The 18,962-nt window shown below is 43.5% G+C and overlaps 1 protein-coding gene across 1 annotated transcript in view; it reads right to left on the bottom strand.

The window, feature by feature from the left end:
* The window catches only part of PPM1E (protein phosphatase, Mg2+/Mn2+ dependent 1E), a 227,903-nt gene extending 209,507 nt beyond the window's left edge, over positions 1-18,396 (bottom strand). The window contains exon 1 of the mRNA XM_023243797.2: positions 17,818-18,396. Coding sequence (XP_023099565.1) covers positions 17,818-18,275 — 458 coding nt within the window. The 5' untranslated portion in view covers positions 18,276-18,396. The remainder of the gene's footprint in view (positions 1-17,817) is intronic.
* Positions 18,397-18,962: the final 566 nt, after the last annotated feature.

The raw sequence follows: 18,962 nt of genomic DNA on the forward strand, positions 1-18,962 counted from the left end.
AAGTAGGTCAAATACTTCAAATTCATACCAAACAATAACTATAACGTTTCTGTCGGAATTGTATACATCATTATGGAATCAAGTCACCAGGAAGAAAACTATGTTTGATATTTCTAACCAGCAGATTGGTTCTTTGATTCTTTTTCCTTGATGACTTAAAACTAAAACAAAAAGTAATGGACTAGTCCTCCTCAGACCTTTACACCAGAAGGTAAAACCTTAAGTGAAAACACACACAAAGAATTAAAAATCTTCTCAATCTTTTAACTAGCTCTTTTTTTTTAATGTTTGTTTATTTTTGAGACAGAGCGCGAGTGGGGGAGGGGCAGAGAGAGAGGGAGACAGAATCTGAAGCAGGCTCCCAGCTGTCAACACAGAGCCCGATGCGGGGTTCGAACCCACAAACCGTGAGATCATGACCCGAGCCGAAGTTGGAAGCTTAACTGACTGAGCCACCCAGGCGCCCCTTTTAACTAGCTCTTTTAACTAGCTTCCTCTCTCTACAGTATTATTATCATTATTATTCGAACTTTTCATTGTTCACAATATTCTCAAAGAATTTACATGAAAACTCTTTTAAGCCACTGAAAATGTTCATTTTGCAAAAATGTTCATTTGCAAAACTGTGGAGTGCTAAAGATGAGAACTGTAAACATTGCTATAGCTAGTTAAAAATGTTAACATACGAAAAATAACATACAATAGGAAACCAAGCTCCTCTACCATTCAGAGAGCCGCAGAAGAAAATAATAACAAAGAGAAAGAAGAGAATGAGAATAGGCCTATAAAAATCTGGAAAGGAAACAACATGGTAGATCAAACACAAAATAAGTTGACGATTCATTCATTTATTCAGCAAATAACTGCCTACTATGGGTCAGGACTTGTACTAGATGCTGGATACACAAAGAACAACAAAACATTCTTTATCTCTGGCCCGCATTTGGGAGAAGATACATTAAACAACTAATGCATGCATATATATAAATTGTGATAAATGGATCTAAAGAAAAAAGGATGCTACGAAAACCAAAAACAAAACTTAATTTAGACCACAGGTAAGGAAACACCTCTATGAGAAAGAGATACTTTAAACCTAATGTTTGAGTTGGGTAGTTGGAAAGAAGGGGAAAAGCTGCTTGGGCAAAGAAAACAAAAGCTCGGAGGCCCTCTGACAGAGCAGGGCAGATTCTGGGAACTAAAGGAAGACCACTGTGATTGAAACATAATAACTGAGCACAGAGCCAGATCAAGATGAGGTCAGACAACTGCTGAATGGAAAACCAATGGACGGGAGGGAAATGTGGAAGAATAGTTTATAGAGTACTGCTGAAAGGGCGGGCCTACGCCGGCCAACTCCATCTTGTTCTGTGTCCTTCACCTTGACCACACCTCCTCCCCTTGAGTAACCCCCCCCCCCACCACCTGCCTAACAGGACTCGGACCCTTCCCCAGGACCCTTCCCCAGCCAATTGGCTGAGGCCATAGCCATTACCTCACCAACTGCCCCTAGGCCCCAATAAAACCTTTGTCCTTTTGAAACTCGCTCTCTTTCCCTGGTATCTCACCGCTGTGTCGGTGCAGGTAGGGGATTGAGCTCGAGCTAGCTCGAATAAAGGCTCTTTGCTTTTGCATTGGACTCGGCTCCCTAGTGGTCTTTGGGGATCACGAATTCTGGGCATAACATTTGGGGGCTCGTCCGGGATCCCCAAGACCCCCGAGGGACCCCCCGACCCGGAGAGCCTGACTGGCCACAGTTAGTGTCTGTTTGTTCTGTCTTTTCTGTGTGAGCTCATTTCTGGAATTCTGGTAGTGCCCGACGCGGTCTAAGTGGACTCACTGGAGGACCACGGGCCAGGAGTTTCGGATGACGTTCCGATTCTCCCTTCTGGAGGGACGTGGAATCCCCTCAAAGGTCTGAGACGAGGCGGGTCGTTCCCGCTGGTCGGCGTGAGGCCATCGTCTTTGGAGGGACGTGGAATCCCCTCAAAGGTCTGAGACGAGGCGGGTCGTTCCCGCTGGTCGGCGTGAGGCCGTCGTCTTTGGAGGGACGTGGAATCCCCTCATCGGTTTTGGAAGGACATGGAATCCCCTCAAAGGTCTAAGCTAGCTTGCAGTTTTGCTTCCATGGAGTTGGAAGACTCTCTAGGGGCCCTCTGGTTGTCTGTTTTTGTGTTTCCCTGTTTTGTTCTGTGGACTTACTGGACAGACGTTATGGGACAGACTCAGACTACTCCTCTAAGTATTATGATTGATCACTTTAAGGATGTGAGGGGAAGAGCTAACAACCTCAGTGTGGAAGTCCGAAAGGGTCGGTTGCAGTTTTTTTGTTCTAGCGAGTGGCCAACTTCCAATGTCGGATGGCCACCAGAGGGGACCTTTGACCTCCCTACCATCCACCGAGCCAGGAGTATCACCTCTCAGCCTAAGACGGGCCATCTTGATCAGCTCCCTTACATTATCACTTGGCAGGACCTTGTAGAAGACCCACCCTCTTGGCTTAAGCCCTTCCTAACCCTGCTCCCTCCGGAGCCAAAACCCATTCTTGCTTTGCAGGAGACAGAGAAGAGGAAAAGTCTTACCCAGCCTTCAGCACCCCTCTACCCTGTCCTACAGGGGGGTACTGAAGAAGAATTAATTTTTCCTCCCCCGTATAACCCCTCTAGGATGCCGAAGAACACCATCCTCCCCCTCCGGGGGAGGCAGACGCTGTTCCAAGAGCGGGAGGCGGAAACGCTCCAGGGGGAAGCCCGCCCTTTACCAGACAAAGGGATCAGAGAGAGCAATCCGCCTCCAGCCGCTGACTCCACTATTCTGCCCCTGTGAGCCACCGGACCCCCAGACACGGAGGGGAATCAGCCCCATCACTATTGGCCTTTCGCCACTAGTGACCTCTACAATTGGAAAGCTCAGAATCCTAAGTTTTCCAAGAAACCGGCAGGGCTTATTGATTTATTAGACTCTGTTCTTTTTACCCATCAGCCCACGTGGGATGATTGCCAGCAGCTTTTGCAGGTCCTGTTCACAACTGAAGAAAGAGAAAGAATCCTCAGTGGGGCCCGAAAACTAGTTCCAGGCGCAGACGGGAATCCCACCACCAACCAGGATCAGATAGATGCCTCCTTCCCCTTAACTCGGCCCCAGTGGGATTTCAACATGGCAGAAGGTAAGGAGAGGCTCCGGGTCTACCGCCAGACTCTAATGGGGGGTCTCCGAATGGCTGCTAGAAAGCCAACCAATTTGGCCAAGGTAGGAAATGTACAACAGGGAAAAGATGAATCTCCGGCTACCTTTTTAGAACGGATCATGGAGGCATTCCGTACCTATACCCCCATGGATCCAGAGGCTCCGGAAAGCAAGGCAGCTGTTATCATGGCCTTTGTAAACCAATCGGCCGTAGACATTAGGAGAAAATTACAGAAAATAGATAGACTAGGAGAAAAAAGTCTGCAGGACTTACTGGTGGTAGCCGAAAAGGTATATAATAACCGGGAGCCTCCTGAGGACAAGCAGGCTCACGCCATGGCAGCTGCCAGCAGTAAGCAGACTCCAGACCTGGCCAGAATACTACTAGCTACCACTGTTGACTCCCCCAAGGAACGAGACCGCCGTCTCCGGCAGCTGGCAGACGACGCAAGAAAAGGTAAAGGAACCACCAAGTGGGGGAAGCAGAGGCTGCAGAAGGATCAGCGCGCATACTGCAAGGAGATAGGGCATTGGGCCCGAGATTGTCCAAAAAGGGCCGGCGGGAAGGGAAGCAAGACTGATCGAGTAAAAGTCCTAGAGCTAGATGAACTAAGTGATTAGGGGAGTCGGGGTTCGGACCCTCTCCCCGAACCCAGGGTAACTCTTAAAGTGGAGGGGACCCCTGTTGACTTCCTTGTCGACACCGGAGCACAACATTCGGTCCTCCGCACCCCACAAGGAAAACTAGCCAAAAGAAGTCCTGGGTACAAGGGGCAACTGGTATGAGCCAGTATTCATGGACTACCCGAAGAACAGTAGATTTGGGAACGGGCCGGGTATCCCACTCCTTTCTGGTAATACCAGAATGCCCCTACCCGCTGTTAGGACGGGACTTACTGACCAAGATTGGAGCTCAGATAACTTTCAGACAAGGGGGGCCTCAGGTCACCGATGGCAAGGGCCACCCCATCCAGGTCCTGACCATGAAACTGGAGGATGAATACCTCCTCCACCAGGAGGCGCTCCCAAGAGAGGAAAATATAGACAGATGGCTACAAGAATTCCCCTCGGTTTGGGCAGAGACAGGGGGGATGGGACTAGCCGCTCATAGGACCCCAGTCCTGGTAGAGCTCAAGCCAGGAGAGAGTCCGGTAAGGATCAAACAATACCCCATGTCTCAGGAGGCCCGGAAGGGGATCTAGCCACACATCCGGAGACTACGAAGCCTAGGGATACTAGTTCCTTGCCAGTCTGCCTGGAACACCCCCTTACTGCCGGTCAAAAAGCCTCACACAAATGACTACCGACTGGTACAAGACCTCCGGGAAGTAAATAAAAGGGTCGCGGACATACACCCAACTGTTCCCAACCCATATACTCTCTTGAGCTCCTTGGCGCCCTCCAGGGTCTGGTATACTGTACTAGATTTAAAGGACGCCTTCTTCAGTCTGCCGTTGGCACCCCAGAGCCAACCCTTGTTCGCCTTTGAGTGGCATGATCCGGAGGAGGGCTACAGTGGGCAACTCACCTGGACACGGCTACCTCAGGGATTCAAAAATTCACCCACCATCTTCGACGAGGCACTACACGAGGACCTGGTATTTACAGACACCTTCTCTGGCTGGGTGGAGGCATACCCAACCAAGCATGAAACGGCTCAGACGGTGGCTAAGAAGCTACTAGAAGACATCTTACTGAGGTATGGTTTTCCTGCCATGGTAGGATCAGACAATGGACCAGCTTTTATCTCGCAGGTAACACAGGCAGTAGCCAAGGCGGTGGGGGCGAACTAGAAATTACATTGTGCTTATAGGCCCCAGAGCTCAGGACAGGTAGAAAGAATGAATAGAACCCTAAAAGAGACCCTTACCAAATTAACCATGGAGACTGGCGGGGACTGGGTGACTCTCCTACCGTACACCCTTTACCGGGTTAGAAACACTCCTTACACTCTGGGTTTTACTCCCTACGAGATCATGTTTGGCAGGCCACCCCCTGTTATTCCCAGCCTTCGAGCTGAACTTATTGCTGAGTTTAAAGATCAAGAACTTTTTCTTTCCTTGAGAGGGCTCCAGAGGGTGCACGAGGACATTTGGCCGTGCCTCTGTGCCATCTACGAGGCTGGCCCGATCCCAACACCTCATCAGTACAGGCCGGGAGGCTGGGTCTATGTCAAGAGGCACCACCGAGAGACTCTCGAGCCGCGCTGGAAGTGACCCTACATCGTGGTGTTGACAACCCCCACCGCTCTCAAGGTAGACGGCATCGCGACCTGGGTCCATCACACCCACGCTCAGCCAGCGGACCCCTCCTCTATCCGTAAGGACGTTGTCACGCGATGGGCCATCAGTCGGGACCAACACAACCCGCTCAAGCTCAAGCTACAGCGCATTCTACCTACCTAATATTGGTAACTCTGTTAACTCTGCTTGTCATTGCTCATGCTGCCGGGAGTCCCCATGCCCCCCAAAACATCACCTGGCAGATCATAGACACCAGCTCGGGGACAATACTTAATCAGACGTCCCAGAGCCACCCCAGGGACACTTGGTTCCCAGAACTTTGCGTAAACCTCCAAACTCTGTTCCCCTTGTCACCATAAATGCAGCTGGTCCCATGATTGGGTCCCTAAGCTACATGACAAGGGGGGAATGAAAGGGCGGGCCTACGCCGGCCAACTCCATCTTGTTCTGTGTCCTTCACCTTGACCACACCTCCTCCCCTTGAGTAACCCCCCCCCCCCACCACCTGCCTAACAGGACTCGGACCCTTCCCCAGGACCCTTCCCCAGCCAATCGGCTGAGGCCATAGCCATTACCTCACCAACTGCCCCTAGGCCCCAATAAAACCTTTGTCCTTTTGAAACTCGCTCTCTTTCCCTGGTATCTCACTGCTGTGTCGGTGCAGGTAGGGGATTGAGCTCGAGCTAGCTCGAATAAAGGCTCTTTGCTTTTGCATTGGACTCGGCTCCCTAGTGGTCTTTGGGGATCACGAATTCTGGGCATAACACTGCTACAGGAAGCTAAGTAAGAGTTGATGAAAACTTGGTCCAAGCTGGTGGAAATGAAGACAAAAAGAAATGGGCAGACTATTTTTCTTTCATTTACAAGTGGAATTAAAAGACTTTGAAACAAAATAATTAAAATGCTCTGCCATCTTGCTTCTCTATTGTGGTATGAAAAATTACTAAAATGGCCCCCCAAAGATGCCCCACTCTTAACCGCTAAAATCTGTGGATACTAATGAAATATCACTCCTATGATTGTAAGTTGATCTGAAAATAGGGAGATTATCTCAGTGGATCTGATCTAATCAAATGAGGTCTTAAAAGCAGACAGCTTTCTCTGGCAGCAAGAGAAGCCAAAGAAATTTGAAGAATGAGAAGGATTTTGATGTGCCATTAGTGGTTTGAAAATGAAGAGGGCTCTGTGAGAAGGAATGTGGGTGGCTTCTAGGAATGATAATCAACTCCCACCTGACAATTACCAAGGAAATAGAGACCTCAGATCTTTCATGAGGATCTAGATTCTGTTAACAACCGGAATAGGCTTGGGAAGTGGAGCCTTCTCCTGAGCCTCCAGATAAGTCCAGTCGGCCAACACTTTGGTCTTAACTTGAGACCTTAAGCAGAGAACCTAGTGGAACATTCCTGGACTTAACTGTAAGAAAACAATAGGCATTGTTTCAAGCCACTAAGTTTGGGTAACACATTACACAACAACAGAAAAGTAACTGAAAACTATCACCCCCTATACTCCGTGAAAAGTTAACAATTCAGTAATCTAAATCAGATTATTCTCTTGTCAAGAAAGAAATCTAAGAAAAATAAATTCAGCTTGCTATTCCTCCAAAAACTGAATAAAGATGTAGATGGTGACTGGAGGACCCATTTAAATGTGACTTTGAAATTAAATGTCAGATACGCATTATAGAATTAAAGTTTTTGTTATTTAACGAAACCCGTGTGATTCAATACAGTCACTAGACTGATATGGTACCTAAATATTTGAAGTATGATATTCTAAAGTCAGATGTGCTATAAGTGCAAAAGATACACAGGATTTTGAAAACTCGGTATAAAAAATTGTAATGTCTTTGGGCACCTGGGTGGCTCAGTCAGTTAAGTGTCTGACTCTTGATTTCAGTTCAGGTCATGATCCCAGGGTCATGGGATCAAGCTCCACTTCAGGATCCATGTTGAGCATGGAGCCTGCTTAAGATTTACTCTCTCTCTCTCTCTCTCTCTCTCTCTCTCTCTCTCTCTCTGCACCCCTCTCCCCTGCTCACATTCTCTCTCTAAAATAATTTTTTAAAATTAAAATTAAAAATAATATTTTAATATTGATTACATGTTTAAATGGTAATATGTTTTGATATATGATATTTGGATATACTGTATTTGGTTAACTAAATTATTAAAACTAAATTCACCTGTCTTTCAATTTTTAAAATGTGGTTACCAAATTTTCAATTATATATGTGGTTCAATTATACTCCTTTTGGATAGCACTGGTCTAGACTTCTAGGTGAGTGTCCTCTTCCAAAATGCCAGCCAACTAGAAGTATTCTCTTTCCATTATAGTTCAGTGACATTACTGGCATACAGCTATGTAAAAATACTAGCTGACTGGTATAGCAGTTCAAATATTAGTGAGAACACTGACAAACCAAACCTCTTATACAATGAAGTTGGACAAAGTAATCTGGCAATGTCTAACAAAGTAAAAGTGTAAGTAACTTCAATCTGACAATCCCACTTTTAGATATATACCCAAGAAATCTATAAAGACATGCACAAGGAGACATGACCAAACTGTAGAATTATCTGAAGGGCAGAGAATGCCAGTTCTCCATCAAAGTTCTGTGTTCTTTTTTCCATGGTGTAGAGTTGCTCTCGGTTCTGTTTGCTGTGAAATGTGGGCCATGGGTGGTGCCAACATGACTTGCATTCTATTCAATGAAAAGTGAGAAGAATTATATATGTCCTTTGTCCTTTCTAAAGACTGCTCCTAAAAACTTCCAACACCATTCTCTACTCTTCTTATGCTTGCTTGCTGCATGGATGTTGATGCCTAAAGCAACCTTGGAAACTACAGGTTGAAGGTGACATACCCTCTATTAGCCTGAATCCCTTAATCACTCTATAGAACACAGCCCTTTCTTCTCCATTGAGGGTTACTCTGTGAGCAAGCAATTAACACTATGTTAGGCTTTTGAGATTTTAGGATTTACCCATTACAGTAGCTATTATTAAACTAATAGAGTGCATAATATGCAAAAATTAGAAACAACCCAAATGTCTGTCAATAGATTGGATAAATAAGTCATAATACAATCAGACAATGGAATGCTATATAGTAGCTAAAATGAAAAAAAACCAAAAACCTAGATCTCTATGTATCAACACAAATCTTTTTTAAAGTCTCAAGATAGCTATTTATAAAAACAAAAGCAAATTAAAAGCCCAGCATACATTGAGACCATACAAATTCATATGTAGTAAAAATATAAAAATACAGAAGGATACATTACAAGAATCCTCAGATTACCTTTGAGAAAAAGGAAATGGGTTTAGAGAAGAGAGTGAAAACAAAATCTTCAATTCCATATGAAATGTTTCATTTCTTTAAAATGATCCTAATTATGACAATTTGTTGAAACTGAATAATGGGTATATGGATATTTGCTTTATTATTCTATTTGGTAAATATTTAAAATATTTCATAATACAAAAAAATCTTTTTCTTTTTTTTTAATGTTTATTTATTATTGAGAGACAGAGAGAGACAGAGCATGAGCATGGGAGGGGCAGAGAGAGGAGGAGACACAGAATCTGAAGCAGGCTCCAGGCTCTGAGCTGTCAGCACAGAGCCCGATGCAGGGCTTGAACTCACAAACCGCAAGATCATGACCTGAGCCCAAGTTGGCCGCTTAACCAACTGAGCCATCCAGGTGCCCCAAAAAATATTCTTTTTAAACATATATCTGCTAGAGGGTAAACTAATAAAACCTTGTTAGAGGACATTTTAAAACTGTGAATGAAAAGTCTTAAATATGTAAATATGTTTTAACACAGTCCCAACAATAGAACTACACACTAAGAAAATTAAAAGTTTGCTCAAAATATGAGCATCACAGTATTCTTAGAGTAACCAAAAATTGGTTAACACCTAAAAGTCCAATAGAATTGTGATTAAATTACTGAGTGTTCATTTTAAAGTTACATAGGATATAATGGGAGGTGGGGTGAGAGGTCTGGAGGTTAGGATGAAACAAGATTGGCCACAAATTGATCATTGCTAAGGGTGGGTGATGAGTGCATTATTTTATTTTCCATACACTTAAAAGTTCAAAATTTAATAAGTTTTTTATTTTTACTAAGTTTTTAAAAAAGCAGTTTAAAATTGTAAGAACTACATTTTTTAAATCTTTATGTTTAATTTACTTATTTTTATTTTTAATGTTTATTTTTGAGAGAGAGACGGAGAGCCAGGTGGACAGGGCAGAGAGAGAAGGAAACAGAATCTGAAGCAGGCTCCGGGCTCTGAGCTGTCAGCGCAGAACCCAACGCAGGGCTTGAACCCACAAACTGTGAGATCATGACCTGAGTCGAAGTCAGACCCTCAACTGACGGAGCCACCCAGGCACCCCAGAACTATCTTTTTTAAAAATCTCAGCTCATTCACTGGATCAGCAAATATTTATTGTGTGTTGTACATGTCCCTCTCAATATTAACCTAGGGATATGATGGCAAACATGTAGCTAATAAATCTAATGCAAATGGCTCCAAACACTTGCTCAGACACCCTACCAAAATATTTGGAGCACCACGAACCTCCTCCCCAATGTGTGTATACTTTTTGTTCTCTCTCTCCCCTACCATGTATGTGTATGTATGTGTGTGTAAAAAAAAAAATATATATATATATATATATACATATGGTATATCTGTATACATATGGAATATCTGTATATGTATACAGATATTTATAAATTACATACATACACACATGCACATTTGCACACAACTCTCACAGGTAATTTTTTTTTTAAAGTAGGCTGCATGCCCAATGTGGGGCTTGAACTCACGACCCTCAAGTTAAGAGTCACATACTCTACCAACTGAGCTAGCCAGGCACCCCTCACAAGTAATATTTGGTATTTCTTTGAATAACCTGTATTTCATTATTTCACATAATCTACTTAATAAATCCATTCTTGTTGATTTCTAATCAGATAGGATATTCTCTTTTTTAAAAAAATCTTATGTAACTAAGTATGGGAGAAGCACAGGCAATCGAGTTTTGTTGTTTCTTACACTTACAAATATTATATTAAACCTATGATTTCTTTGCAGGAATTTTTATTTTGTTTTGCAGGAATTTTTAAAGCCAAACATCCATTTTGTGAGGGTTAATTTTGTTAAAACCAGGAAATATATTAAATCCATTTAATCAGTGTAGGTAAACTGCAATACTTCATAACATTCTGAAAAATGGGAGGGAGGGTGCCAGTGTTGATTCTTCTAACCTGTGAAACTTGCATTTCATCAGTATACCTCATTTACCATGCTTGACATAAAGTTGTCACACGGAACTGCCCATCTAAATCAACACATCAAGTATTAACAGCACTTACACTTGCATTTTGTATACAAGTAAATAGATTTCAGTATTTTCTTCTTTTGCCCTAATGGATTGTTTTGGGTACACCTCACTTTGAAAACCACTGCTCTAGTAAAAAACACATATTTGTTGACAAATAAAATAATGAATCAAACAAGTGCTACAACAGGAAAAGGCATTGGGTATTCTAGAGGGGCACATGGAAGAGACACTTAACTCATGAGTGTGGGGATGGTGAATAAGCTGTTAAATGGAGACCTAAAGAATGGGTAAGAGATTGGACTGGGAAGGGTGGTAGTGGGGGTGCATAGTATTCTAGGTAGAAGGAATACTGTGTTATATGCAAAAGTGCAGAGGTAAGGCCAAACATGGCATGTTCAAACTAATATATTAGTAGTCTAAAATAGCCGTAGTTTCTAGAGCTGTAGAGGTGGGATGGAGTCAGCAGACAGTGATTCAGAAATGAGGCTGATGGGATAAGATTATAAGGCCTTCTTTGAATTTTACCTGAAGAGCAATGGAGAGACAAGTAATGAAGGTATACAGTAAAGAACTTGGCTTTGCCCGGAGAGAGGTCTGGCCTTTGTCTGTGGCTCCCAGGAGGTAACCTCTAAACTTTGGAATTTCTGGAGTAATGGGAGTGCCTTCATTATTTATGATGGGCCCCTGGGACCACATGGTATCAGCCTGACCTCCAGTTCAACCAATCAATCTCAATAAAAACTCTGGACACCGGGGACCCTGGCTGGCTCAGTTGGAAGAAGGTTGTTTTTTGTTTTTGTTTTTGTTTTTTTTAGAATGTGCGACTGTTGGACTTGGGGACATGAATTGAAGTCCCACGCTGGGTATAGAATTTACTTAAATAAAATTTAAAAATGAAACAAAACAAAAAACCTCTGGACGCTGAAGCTCGAGTGAGCTTCTTGGGCTGGAATACTCTAGGTGTTATTATCACACATCAATCCTGGAGAGGGGAGCACATCCCTGAAGACAATAGAAGTTTCACATTTGAAACTCTCCTAGATTGTGTCCATGCATGTCTTCTGTTGGCTGGTCCTAATTTGTTTTCTGGGTTTTTTTTTTTTTAAGTATATATATATATATACATATATATATATATATATATATATATGTATATATATATATATATTTTTTTTTTGAGAGAGAGAGAGAGAGACAGGAAAGGAGGGAGGGAGGGAGGGAGGGTCAAAGAGAGAGGGAGAGAGAGGGAGAATTCCAAACAGGCTCCACACCATCAGCAGAGTTGGGTGCAGGGCTCCAACTCACGAACCAGGAGATCATGACCTGAGCTGAAATCAAGTGTCAGGTGCTTGGGGTACCTGGGTGGCTCAGCTGGTTAAGTGTCTGACTTCGACCCAGGTCATGATCTCACAGTTTGTGAATTCGAGCCCTGCCTGGGTTCAGTGCTGATAGCTTGGAACCTGGAGCCTGCTTTGGATTCCGTGTCTCCCTCACTCTCTGCCCCTCTCCTGCTCGGGCTCTGTCTTTCTCTCTCTCTCAAAAATAAACAAACATTTTTAAAAAAGAGCCAGATGCTTAACCACTAAGCCACCTAGGCACCCCCTTGCTTTTTGTTTAAAGATTTTTAAGCAATCTCTACACCCAACCATGGGGCTGAAATTTACAATCCCGAGATCAAAAGTCGAATGCTCCACCGACTAAGCCAGCCAGGTGCCTCTGGCTGGTTGTAATTTGTAACTTTTCTCTATAATGAACAATATCCATTAGTACAATAGCCTTCAGGGAGTTCTGTGAGTCTTTCCAGTAGGTGACCAAATCTAGGGGTCGTTTTGAGAAATCCCTAAACTTACAGTTGATGTCAGAAGTGAGGGTGGTCTTGTGTGGTCTCTTCCATCTAACTCTGTAGTTGAACCCTAACTCCTTGCAGCTGGGGTCAGAAGTCTTGGGCAGACTTAGTGGTCTGGAGTACTGTGCCTTTAACCGCACAGTCTGGCTAGCTGAGAAAAGAATAAAAATGTTTAAGCAGTAGGTGACAATTAGACAATCTACATAATCTAGATTCTAGAGGAATCACTTATACTGGGGAGAATATACTGGAGAAGAGTAAGATTGGCAAAAGATGACAATGACAATGGGAATGGAGTGGGACATATCTATGAGATGTTTACAAGGCAAAATTTATTGAATGTGAAGGGTGAGAAAAAGAGAAATCAGAAATGGACCCACCAGAAAGAGAATCAGATTTTAGTTTTGTTTGTTTTGAGGGAGACAGAGGGAGTTGGAAGATTGAATTAGGTTCTGAACAGTTTGAGAAGCCTTTTGGATATCTAGGTAGGGCTGTTTCCAAGCAGAGATGGAAACAGAGTTGGGAATCAAATAACCAAAGCCATGGGAGAAATTGGTATCAACTACAAACAAGAAAGACATCAGAGTTGAAAAGGCTAAGGACCAAACATCAATATTCAAGGGATAGGCAGAGTACTAAAAGCTCACAGAAAAGCAGCAGCCTGAGAGACAGGAATAAAACTTGAAAACAATGGTTAACAATGAATGCTTGATATCTTTCTTCTTCTTGCTAATGTGAATTTTCTCTGCTTCTTATAGTGAACATTCATTACTACTTTTTTTTTTTATGTTCATTTACTTATTTTGAGCCAGAGCGAGCACAAATGAGTAACGGAGGGGCAGAGAGCAGAGATTCCCAAGCAGGCTCCGCGATGTCAGCACACAGCCTAACACAGGGCTCAATCCCACAACCATGGGATCACATCAAGAGTCGGACACTTAACCAACTGAGCCACCCAAGCACCCCTACTTCTTACTAATAAGAAAAAAGGTGTAGTTTTAAATGAATGATATTATAAAACTTGCATGCAGTTATTTTTTATTTATATATGTAAAAGTGAGACAAAGTTTAGTAATTTCTGAACTATCTGAAACTTATTAAATGTTTCACGTAATTCAATATAACTGAATTACTAGTGTCTATAACCGAAGATTTTCTTTTCAAAGCCATTTTAAAATTCCCCTGCACCCCTCATTACTATATGGAACTGCTTAACTTTGCCAGGGTACTGGAATATGTCTCCCCATCAAGAAGTCCAATGAGTAACTGAGGAAACAACTGCTCTAAAAATGTAATGACATATACCTCTAGTAAAGACTTCAGAGCATGTGCTTCTTCTGGATGAAAACAAATAGATTTATCCCCAGTATAGTGTAGACAAATACACAGTAGTGACCCATGTAACCTATACATGTAGCCTCATATTCACATCTGCTCTAAGATCAGTTGTAAACTTTTTATTTATTTATTTGCAAACTATTTCAAAGCTATAATCCTCATTTCCACCTTTTCAAAGCAAGTCCCTCATTAACCTCAGAAACCCTAATATTGTCATTAGAAAAAGGTTCTAAATCACTGGAATTTTTTATGACAATAGATCAACTCAGTAAAAGTTCTAAAATACCGCATGCTTTTATTATTGATTCTTAAAGTTTAATAAACTGGAAAAAAATGTTTAAATGGTCCTTAAAAAGGTATTTAATAGCCCACAACAGAGGTCTTTCCCATCCAAGGAGACTTGCTATTTTCAAATTGTTGTTCTTATTCTTTCAAAATGTTACATGTTGTTTTTATCTAGTAGAGGATATCTAAATATATATTTCCCATTTTGAAAGCAAAAACTTCATCCCAAATACTACTCTGAAAAACTTTTAAGTTGCTAATTATAACTATATTTTGTTTATTTAAACATTGATCCTTTACTTACCTAAATAAGTGCTTATCTCAAGGTAGTCCTGACTTTATCAAAATGAAGAATGTTTAACTCTATCTGCTGTTCCTATTCTAAAATTCTTGAGAAGCAAAATATTGAGAAAAACATTCACTATGTTTGTTTTTTTTTACTTTCAACCAGTCTATACATAAAATAGTAATGAGAAGATAAGCACCTTTACTTCTTTTCTTCAGAGAAGCTTAGTCTGTTTAGCAGCTACATATTGTATAGTTATAAAATCCTGACAGAAAACACACACTACAGACTTATAAAACTGGTATTAAAGGGGCACCTAGGTGGCTCAGTCGGTTGGGCGTCGGACTTCAGCTCGGGTCATGATCTCGCAGTCAGTGAGTTTGAGCCCCGCATCTGGCTCTGTGCTGACAGCTCAGAGCCTGCTTTGGATTGTCTCCTTCTCTCTCCGCCCCTCCCCAGCTCACACTCCGTTCTCTCTGTCTCTCAAAAATGAATAAACGTTAAAAAACAAAAACAAAAAAAACCCTGGTATTAAATGCAGTGTGATTTTCTTCTTACACTAGTCCCAACTATCAAATTGGTGAATATATAGTTCAGGTAGCTCTATTTAAGAATTTTAGCACCATTTGACCAGTATGACAGAGTTTTTAAAGCATATTAAGAATTCCCAAAATAAGGAGTGGGTGGTTGAGAAAATATTTTGGAAAAAAAAATAACCTTCCCCAAGTAAGCAATTTCAACATCTTTTTATTTCTTTCTTTCTTTTTTAAGTTTATTTATTTATTTTAAAGAGAGAGGGAAAGAGGGAGAGAATCCCAAGTAGGCTCTGCATTGTCAGCCCAGAGCCCAATTCTGGACCCCATCTCACCAACTGGGAGACCATGACCTAAAGGTGGACGCTTAACCAACTGAGCCACCAGGCGCCTCTCAACATATTTCTAGTCAGAATCATTTCAAAATATTTCCTAGGAAACTTGAGTACCCATCATTTCAAATATGTAAAGCAGAGTTGTGCAGTTCAGAGTTTATGTTGAGAAAAGTCAAAACTATTTGTACATAATTTGTCATTTGTTAGTTCAGATCCACTTTTCTCATCTGTAAAATAAAGTGCTTAGACAGAAACATGATCTACCTCTACTGTGTCTTCCAGTATTGACTCTGGCGACTGATATGATTTTCTTTTATTAAAAAAAAAAATTAAAAGTGTTAACTTAAAAGTATGTTTTTTAAACCGTGAAGATTTTTTTGTTTTTAATCTGTTAAGGAGTTTGAAGATACTTTACATAAACAAGCCAGCCATTTTATATTCGAGTAAAAATAGGTTAATAGCTTTTGCACAAAACACAGTAAAAATCATGAAATCTTTAACTTAAGGTGAAATAATATTTTCTAACTTTGTTAGTTACTTCAAATCCAAACTTCTGTTCTCAAGTGGTCATTTTAGCATTTGAATACTTTTTCTAGTTTTATGTATGTTGAAATTAATCTTGCTTCCCTTCCATATGGAAAAACACATCTACTTACCATCTTACTTAACATCTTTATATAGATTTCAGTTTTTCAAAATCTTCTTGAATGGTAAATGTTCATGGTTGTTTTAAATTAATGACTCTTTTTAATGAAACTTCTCTACTGTTTGTGTTTCTTTAATTCTGTCACTGCATTTGTAAAGGTAAGAGCTGTCCAAATAAAATTAGTCTGATGCTGAGATAAATTCCTCCACTTTGGTAAACATTTCCATTTTATTTTAAGCAGGAAGTTTCAAGTGTCTATTTAGTGTTTGAAAATGACATTTCATAAGCCCTTTTCTATGACAGTTTTCAAACACTAGGAAGAAATACTCTAAAATGTTAATACTGTTTATCCTTGGTGGTGGTATTACACGCCATTTTATTTTTTACATTTCCCAGAAAGCATTATTACTTTGGTAACCGGATAGTATTTCAAAATTAAATTTTAAATAGCTTATAAAGTGTAGGACATCAACACAGTCCACTTCTACAGCACATACGTTAAATGCTTTTTCCCTATTGATAAACTTCTGCTTTAACAGGAAGAATGATTTGGTCAGATGTCTGTTAGATTGGATGAAGACCTGACATTTACTTTCCAGGCCCTTCTTTCAAGTCAGGCTTTTGAGAAAATCCAAGAAGTGAGTTTGAATTTAATTGCAGTGAATCTTGCAGCAGTAAACTTTTAGGGAGCCAGAATAACACCTTTCATCACAACTATCAGCAGAATGCCAAGACACTCTCAGGTTTACCAATGTTTTCAGAGATTTGTCAGTATTCTTCTCTGTCATTATTTCAGAACAATTCCATTTAGAAAGAAACGCAATTGTAAACCGTTTCTATTTCAAGCCCATAAAAACCAGAACTGGGATGAAAGGCAAAGCCTCGACCTTTCTATTTTAGACTTTCATCTGTGTAGCTAAGCCATCTGCTTTCTCTCCCCTACCCCATCTACTTACTTAATGGACTGAAAATACTGCACGTAATTGCAATGTTATCAAACCAGCCTGACTTTTCCACTTTAACGAATTATGACTCTGTGTCTTTCACCTGAAGATTCGCTGGTAAAAATGTGCTTACCCTTCCCTCTCAATTCCTTCCCACCTCCCTCAATTACAAGTTATCAAAAATCTTTAAAACACTCGGCTTCCGCGGATCAAGCCCATCTAAACACCGCTTCACTTTCAACGCTGAGCGCCTGAAGGAAAATCAACCCCAGTCTCTCCTGTGGATCTAAGGCCGGTATTATTATCACTGTTCTTGCGGTTACGCAGAAGGCACCTCGCAGCTCAGCCTAGAAAAGAGTCGCGTCTCTCCGCCGCCAAACAACAAGGGACTCAGACTGGGAAAAGACAGACCCGGGTGGGAGGAAACCTCCCAAGAAGAGGAAGGGAGCCGGGAAGAAGAGGGAGCTCATAAGACGGGAAGAAAGGACCTTCCGAAGCATGAAGGAAAAGGGGGTTCGTGAAGTGGAACAAGAAGTGGGCAGCCGAGGTGCAGCGGGAAGAAGGGGCCGAGGCCGGCGGGAGGGCGCCGGGGGCGGCTCCCCGGTCAGGCAGGAGACGCGGAGGCCGAGGCGGGCGTGGGCAGCTCGCAGAGACCGCCCGAGTCGGAGCAGCTGGGGCGATTCCAACGGCGCGAGGCGCGGGAGTGGGGGTGAAGAGAGGAAAGGAGAGCAGTTGAGGGGCCGAGAGCCGCGTCGAGGCCGATGCGGCGGAGACAGCGGGCCCACCCCCAGCCAAGCCCCGCTACTTAACTATTTGTAGAGCTGCTGCAGGCACAGGTCCAGGCTCTCGCCCTCCACCTCCTCACGGGTGATGCGCTCCGACAGCGGCCGCGGGAGCGGGGGCAGAGGCGGCAGCTGGGGCTGCGGCGGCGGCGGTGGCACGGCCGACTGCCCCCGGGCTGCCGCCGCCTCCTCCTCCTCGCCCTCTGCTGCCGCCGCCGCCTCTTCCTCCACCGCCTCCTCTTCGGGCTCGGGGTCTTGCTGGTGCTCTTGCTCCCCCTCCTCCGTCGCGGCTACGGCGGCCGCCTCCTCCCCGGGGTCCTCTACCGAAGCCTCGGCCGCTTCAGCCACTACCAGTTCGGGCTCGGGCTCCAACTCGGGTTCGGGTTCCGGTTCAGGCTCGCCGCCGCCGCACGGTCCGCGAAACTCGCCCAGGAATAGCTCCAGGAAGCGCCGGTAAGTTTTCTCCTCAGGGCTGCAGCCGGCCATCGCTACTCATGCCCCGGGGCCGACCGGGAAAGTGGGGGGGGGGGGAGTCCAGGAAGGGGAGGGGGCTGCTCTCGAGCCTCAGTCTCCCGCAAAGGCTGTTAACGGCCACACCGGCACGAGCGATCAGCACTAGGTTGCCTGGAGAGGGCTCCCGCAGGCGTGCGCGCCGCCGAGCGCGGACGTGCGCGGCCCGGGGGCGGGGGCGGAGCGCGCTGCCCCCTCCCGGGTCTGTAGGGAAAGTTGGTGACGGGCGCGCGCTCAGGGTCCAGCGGCAGCCCACCCTCCAGCCCTCCCGAGAGCTCAGCCCACGCTGCCTAGAGACTGTCGCCATGGCAACCGGCTCTAATTAAGAATTTCAGGGTCCCTCCCGTCGAGCCCGCGGAGTCCAAAGGACACTCGAATCGACCGCTCTCCAACTCTGCCTGTCTTTATTGTACGGATACCCTAGCCTCAAGAGGATGAGAGTGAACTAAGACATCTCCAAGTCTAGCTGTTGGTTACCACTTGGATTAGATTTACTTCAGTTTTTTTTTTTTATCTGTCCCGGCCTTGCCTTGGCGTAGGTATCTGTTGAAAGATACTACAGTGTTAACACCTTTTGTTGTTGATGACATTAATTTAATAAGTAGTTTGGGGGAGGGGGTTATCAAACACCTACCAAGTGATAGGTTGCTTTGCATATATTCT

The sequence above is a fragment of the Felis catus genome, chromosome E1 (assembly GCF_018350175.1).
Source record: "Felis catus isolate Fca126 chromosome E1, F.catus_Fca126_mat1.0, whole genome shotgun sequence".
NCBI lineage: Eukaryota > Metazoa > Chordata > Mammalia > Carnivora > Felidae > Felis > Felis catus.